The sequence below is a fragment of the Anguilla anguilla genome, chromosome 4 (genome assembly GCF_013347855.1).
Source record: "Anguilla anguilla isolate fAngAng1 chromosome 4, fAngAng1.pri, whole genome shotgun sequence".
Taxonomy (NCBI): Eukaryota; Metazoa; Chordata; class Actinopteri; order Anguilliformes; family Anguillidae; genus Anguilla; species Anguilla anguilla.
Genome location: NC_049204.1, coordinates 5,611,797 through 5,618,522, shown reverse-complemented (window position 1 = coordinate 5,618,522; position 6,726 = coordinate 5,611,797). Strand labels below are relative to the sequence as shown.

General features: G+C 55.2%; 1 protein-coding gene across 1 annotated transcript in view; it reads right to left on the bottom strand.

Moving 5' to 3' along the window:
* Window positions 1-620: 620 nt before the first annotated feature.
* Window positions 621-6,726, bottom strand: part of hcn2b (hyperpolarization activated cyclic nucleotide-gated potassium channel 2b) — a 52,677-nt gene continuing 46,571 nt past the window's right edge. Inside the window, exons 8-9 of the mRNA XM_035414515.1 lie at window positions 4,267-4,431; window positions 621-1,737 (exon numbers count right to left, since the gene is read on the bottom strand). Of these exons, the coding sequence (XP_035270406.1) occupies window positions 704-1,737; window positions 4,267-4,431 (1,199 nt within the window). The 3' untranslated portion in view covers window positions 621-703. The remainder of the gene's footprint in view (window positions 1,738-4,266; window positions 4,432-6,726) is intronic.

Genomic DNA, 6,726 nt, shown 5'->3' with positions numbered 1-6,726 from the left:
ATTAAATTGACAAAAGCCTTTTTTTTTTTTTCTAATCACCCTCCATTTTTGTACATATCGATTTAAGATCGACCAGCGGTCTATAACACTAGGTTTTTTTTTTGTTTTTCTTTTTTTTTCTAAAACAATACTAATGTAACAGCTTCATGAGCAGAACACCTAATTATTTAGCTCGTTTATACAGAAAAAAGACACCAAATAAAATAATAAAAAAAACACTTTTGCAAAGCGCTGAACTTCATCGTTGTCGCCTGAGGCAGGTTCCTGATCTCTCCTTAGTCCCAGCTCACGCTAGTTTGCATCATTTTGGATTCTATACAGTAAGTAACCGACACGTTAGTCGTGTTCGTAAATACGCTCGCAAGGTAAGAAAAGGCGAATCGAGGAGTTATTAGAGGCAAGGCGTGGGGGAGTGCTACCGCTAGGTTATCTATGTGTGTGGGGGGGGGGTGGAGCAGAAAGGTCCCACCGGCGTTCATTATTAACTGTACAGACTTCAAACGGGTCTTACGGCTATTCTCTCTCCCCGTCCCCACGCGTTCGACATACATTCGGATTGTAAGATTCAAGGTGTGACATGGGGAGCGGTGTTGGGTGGTGGGGGGGGGGGTGGGGGGGGGGGTTGGGGGCGGTGGGATTCCCTTTGATCTCGCAAAACTGGTTCAGAAAAAAAAGCCCCTCACCACGCGACGGTTTCTGAAGGTCACAAGTTGGAAGAAAGCCGCGATCTGGCCGTGTCCGTGTCGGGGAGGCTCCCTGTCGAATCTTTCTTGAGCCCCCCTGGGTCCGGCAGGCTGGGCGCCAGCCCCGCCCCCACCGACACCCCCACCCCCAGCCCCGCCCCTAGCCCCGCCCCCAGCCCCACCGAGGGGGGTACGCAGGGGGGGAAGGCGCCCACCGACATCTGATGGGGCAGCACCATCCTCTGGGGCAGCAGGGGGGCCCTGAACCCCGAGGCCCCCGGCGTGCCCGGGTGGCCCTGCGGGGGGGGCCCGATGGACGTGGACGAGACGCGGGTGGACTGGGGCGGGCTGGGGGCCGCCGGCGGCGGCGGCAGGCCCCCGTCGTGGGGGAGGGAGGGCTGGGAGGCGGACAGGGCCCGGACGTCCTGGCTCAGGCTCCCGGTGTGCAAAGAGTGGGTGCTCTTGTGGGTGCTGGGCCTCTGCGGGGGGCTGGGGGCCCGCTGCTGCACCAGCGAGAGCTGGGAGCCGGTCAGCCCCCCCATCCCGTACTGGAATGTCCGCCCGCCGCCGCCGCCGCCGCCGGCCAGCGGGCTCTGCACGGGCGGGCTGGAGACGGCCGACGCGAAGGACCCGGCCGCCATCTGGGCCTGGGCCGCCTGCTGCTGGGTCTGCAGGGGGGACACGGACACGGGGCTGGACAGGCTCTGGACCACCTGGAAGCGGCGCACCATCCTGGGGGACTGCAGGACCCCGGGGCCCGCCAGCGGGCCGGCCATGGGGGGGCAGAAGCTCATGGCCACAGCCTGCTGCAGGGTGGCGATGGCCGAGCCGGACGGGGGCTGGCCGCCGCCGCCGGGGGGCGGGGCGAACATCATGCCGCCGTGCGCGCTGGGGGTGGCGGACATGGCCCGCGGACGCTGCAGCAGCTCCACCTGCTGCACCATCTCCCGGTCGTACTTCACGATCTCCTGGATCATCTCGTTCTCCCGGTTGTTGAAGACGCCCGAGTTGAGGTCGTGCTGCACCTTGTGCATCAGGATGGAGTTCTTCTTCCCTGCGGACACAAAACGTTGGAGGAGGAGGAGGAAGAGGAGGAGGAGGAAGAGGTGGAGGTTAGCTGACGCCCCTTGATTTCACGCCGTCGCTCAGAATCGACACCTGGCGAGTAATTAGAAACAACCAAACTACACAGTGCTGAAGTAAAATGGACGCCCCCCCCCCCCCACGTCCCCCACCCAAATCCCCTCCTGTGTGTGTGACAGTGTGGCAGCCCAGCAGGAGTGAGGCTGAGGTTCGTCTTGCAGGACCTGACCTGATCAGGAAGGGCGTGTCGCATCGCAACGTTCCCACTTCCTTCCTATCCACAGGTTATCCCTAACTGAAGCTGCAGTCAGTCATTGTTCGCACTACGCTGAGAGAACACGGCCTCTGAATCTGCACCATTGCAGCTGCGTGTGTGCACGCGTGTGCGTGCATGCGTGTGTGTGTACGTACGCATGTGTGTTGTGTGCGCGCGTGCGTGTGCGTGCACGTGTGTACGAGTGTGTGTGTGTGTGTATGAGTGTGAGCGAGTGTGTATTGTGTCTGTGCGAATGTGTGTGCGCACGTGTGTACGAGTGTGTGTGTGTGTATGAGTGTGAGCGAGTGTGTATTGTGTCTGTGCGAATGTGTGTGTGTACGAGTGTGTGTGTGTGTGTGTGTGTGTGTGTTGTGTGTGTGCGCACGTATGTATCTGAGTGCACGCTAACATAATTCTCCATTGAATGGGGGGGGTTATGGGCGGTGTGCTTTTAGCAGAGTCACATCTGCGCTTACGTGCGCAGGAGCACGTGCAGACGCGCCCGTCCTGCGCAGGGGGGGGGGGGGGGCGGTCGAGCCGGAGCTGCGCGTTTGTGAACCCGAAACCTCGCGCTGTGGGACGGAGATTCGGAAGCAGAAATATCCTCCGTCTCAGAGCTCAGCGAAGACAGATCTGAGGACCTCAGCTTTCATCTTTTTTATTTCTTTTCTTTATTTTTTAAAAGCCTCTTGTGATTACACACTTCCTCTCCATCTTCTCTTATTTTTTTCCATCAGGGGTTTCAGTGAATGCACGTTCTTCATTTGCCTTTCAACGGCACTAGGAATTGAACGCAACGCAATGCCGGCGCTATAATAAACTAAGACTGTGTTAGCGTGCCCTCCCAGCAGCATCACTGGGCAGGCGTACGGAACACGACGTTTAAAGAAGTATTCCTTTCCCTGAAGCGCGCAGCATCTCCGGCTTGGCTGTTGATTGATTTAGGAGTGTTCGGGTGTGCGCTCCCTTCTGAGGCAGACCGGGGGGGGGGGGGGGGGCGGGGGGGGGGGCGTGCACTGTCAGTGTTAGCGCCACTGTGTGTACCCTGCGCTGACATGCGTGGGCTTGAAGCCGTGCGGGCAAACCCCCTCCCCGCCCCCCGCCTCCCCCCCCACATCATGCTCTGGGGGATGATCTGGGGACCTCCCAGAGGCCGGCAGAATGTTTGCATCTGAAAAAGGACTCAGCGTACAAACAGAACCGGTCTGTTAAAGCGGGGTCCGCGTTTTTTAAATTCACCCCCCCACCCTGTGGACGCTAGACGGGGGGTAGGGGGGGCGTGTGGCGGGAGACAGGCGGGGGGGGGGAGGAGATCTGAGAACAGGACGCACGGAAAAACCCGGCGGAATCCCCGCGACCCGGCGGCCAAGCCAAATCCGCTCATGTACGGAACCCGGCTGCCATGGCAACGGCAGGCAGGTGGCGGACGCGGGGGGGGGGGGGGAGGCCCCCCACCCTTCTTTGTAAACATCGGGTGTGAACATGTGACACGGCGTGACATCAGCAGCACATTGACCTTGGGGTAGTAGGGGGGAGCGGGAGGAAGGGAGGGAGGGAGGGAGGGAGGGGAGGGAGGGAGGGAGGGGAGCGAGGGAAGAGAGGAGAGGAGAGGAGAGGGGAGGCTCCACTGTTCAGCAAATTATACGTTTTGCAAAGAGGTGCCTGAATGCAGGCCGCGAAGCAGGTGCTCCCCACAGCCTCCCGATATCGACATCAAAGCCGGAAAGCACAGCAACGGCAGCCAAAAAAAAACAAAAAAACGCCTCCACTTTGTACAGAGCATATACATAACCATTCAGCAGGGGAGCGCTTCATCTGGAAACCTGTCAGTGGTCTTCGGTGCTATTCTCAGAACTAACCTGACAGTAAATGTGGCACTGCATCGCCTGTGGTTACATTAGTCCACACATACGACCAGATAAATCCAGATTACGTTTAGCCGAGATGTACTTTAAAACATATTCTAAAAATTTTGCACAAAAGTATTATATATAATATATGTTGCATATATTTCAATTGTTCAAAAACATATATTGCAATATATAAAAGTGGAAATAATTTGTATGTTACCCCATACAATATATTGTTAGTATGTATTGTAATACTGATGGTTTATTTCCATAACAGTGCAGTATATTGCATTTTTGAGGGGAAAAGGGAGCACGGAATGGGCCAAAGCATGGGGGGGGGGGGGGGCGGGGCGTGGGGGGGTTAGAGGGAGGGCGGGGCCGGGGAGTCGCGTACCTATGCGGTCGAGGCGGTCGATGGCCACGGTCTCGAAGGCCCGTCGCATCATGGGGTGCTCCTCCAGCACCTCGTTGAAGTTGTCCACGGACAGCGAGTACAGGCGGCAGTAGGTGTCGGCGCGGACGCTGGCCGTGCGCCTTCCCCGGGTCAGCAGGCAGATCTCTGAGGGGCGAAACGCAGAGCATGTGCACGCTTACTCACACGCACGCTTACTCACACGCATAGCACACACACGCTTACTCACACGCATAGCACACACACGCTTACTCACACGCATAGCACACGCACGCTTACTCACACGCAGAGCACACACTTACTCACACTCAGAGCAAACGCACGCTTACTCACACTCAGAGCACGCGCATGCTTACTCACACGCTTACTCACACTCAGAGCAAACGCACGCTTACTCACACGCATAGCACACACACGCTTACTCACACTCAGAGCACGCGCACGCTTACTCACACGCATAGCACACGCACGCTTACTCACACGCATAGCACACACACGCTTACTCACACTCAGAGCACGCGCACGTTTACTCACACACAACAGTAAACTCAGCTGTGAATTCCATCCCCTTGTACAGTCCGCATTAGTTAATACTACCTTGAAGAAGCGGCAGTAGCAATTAGTTAATACTACCTTGAAGAAGCAGCGGTAGCAACAGTAGCAGTACTATCCAACCGTTCATCCATCCATTATCTAAACCCGCTTATTTCTGGTCAGGGAGCAAGAGACACTTTATAATGAAGAGGGGAGACTGATTCGATTTGGAAAGTCAGCAGCAGCAACGGTAATAACAGTTCTAGCAATAGTAATAGTTGTAATACCACCAGCAGTAGAGGTAATATTAGTAGCAGTTCCTGTGCCTACCTCTCACTCAAGTTGTGTAGAAAAACTGCTCAGGCGTCTCTGTGATCATTGCAAGGTCTCGAGTCCGGTCTATTTTTAATTCAGATTCACTGCCTCAGCATACCACCCTTCTCCGTAGTCTACGCACGGGCACTGCAGGAGAAGCCAGGGCGATTACCTACGTGAACAGCCGTGCGAAAGGTCAGCTTTTTGCCAGTCGGCCCACGCACGCGATTAAACGACGCAACGGGACGCGGTCCGCGCGCGAGTTATATTTCGGGCGATAACCTCTTCATTAACCGAGCGGGGAGAAAAAAAAAGAGGTCCCTAGTAATGGTGTTTAGGCTTAACTTTCGCCTAAAGACGCAAAATAGCTCTCTTCAACGAGCGATAATTTTAAACGCGACCTTGACAATCCGCAGACAGCAGCAGGCAGATTTTTTTCTATTATGAGATACAGGACCGAGCGTTCTCAGTTTTAATGGAGTCCCCGTGACACAGTGGGGAAACAGCAGTCAAAGAGACACAGCAGCTCCTCGTATCGAAGCTCCTCAACACGTCCTCGAAATAAAAAGCCTTCACATTAACAACCGAAACAGTCATTATTTTCCCAACCCTTATTAATTCAAATTAGTAATTCAAATGTCAGCAGGTACTTATTGCTACCAGTATGACTGAAACTCTACAGGTGCTCTATAATGTTAAGCATTCTGCCAAGTCAGAAAAAAGACTTTGTGCACTTCCTGACTTGGTCCAGAGCTGGAATAAATACAGTCCCTTAGGGCCACAACCGTCCCTGTGGCCACGCAATTCAAGTTATTTTCAAGTTTGTTTTTTTTTTGGAACAAATTTTAATTGTACAGCATTTTTTATTTTTGTGTCTGCTGCGAACACTTACACCCCCCCCCCCCATTTGCAATCACCTCCGACAACCCCCCTGATCTCCCCCAACCACTCCCCCCACCCCCCCCCCATCTTCTTCACAATTCACATCCCTCAGTATTTACCCCAAACCTTTTTTTTTTTTTTTTTTTTTTTACAGCCACCAAAATCCTAGAGCAGGCTTTGCGTATGTCATTGGCTGGAGCGTTTTCCATACGCAGCAGACAGGAAGTCATTTAGCCATGCAGACCCCAAATAATCAAACCAGGTGCTGGGAATCAGATCCCTGCCTTTAGGCAACAAAAAAAAAAAAAACCTTTTTTGGTTTGCCGTAAAAGCCGGGGCAGCAACCCACAGCCCACGTTATAAATTGTACTGTCGCCACAGGCCTTCACAGCTAATTAGATGTTGTTAACGGCCCATATGGGTTCTGTACGTGTGCTTAGGCCTTTCCGGAAAAACAGCTCCTGGCTTCTCTCAGCCACAGCGTGCCTCTGGATGTAAAAACGGTCTGCCCTGCCCCGCCCCGCCCCGCCCCGCCCCGCCCTGCCCTGCCCTGCCCTGCCCAGCCCTGCCCTGCCCCGCCCCGCCCTGCCCTGCTCTGCCCTGCCCAGCCCAGCCCTGCCCTGCCCCGCCTGCCCTGCCCTGGAGACGAGGTGTGTTTTTTTTGTGCACTTCTGTCGGGCCCCCTGAACCAGCCACCGCAAGGAGGCCCGG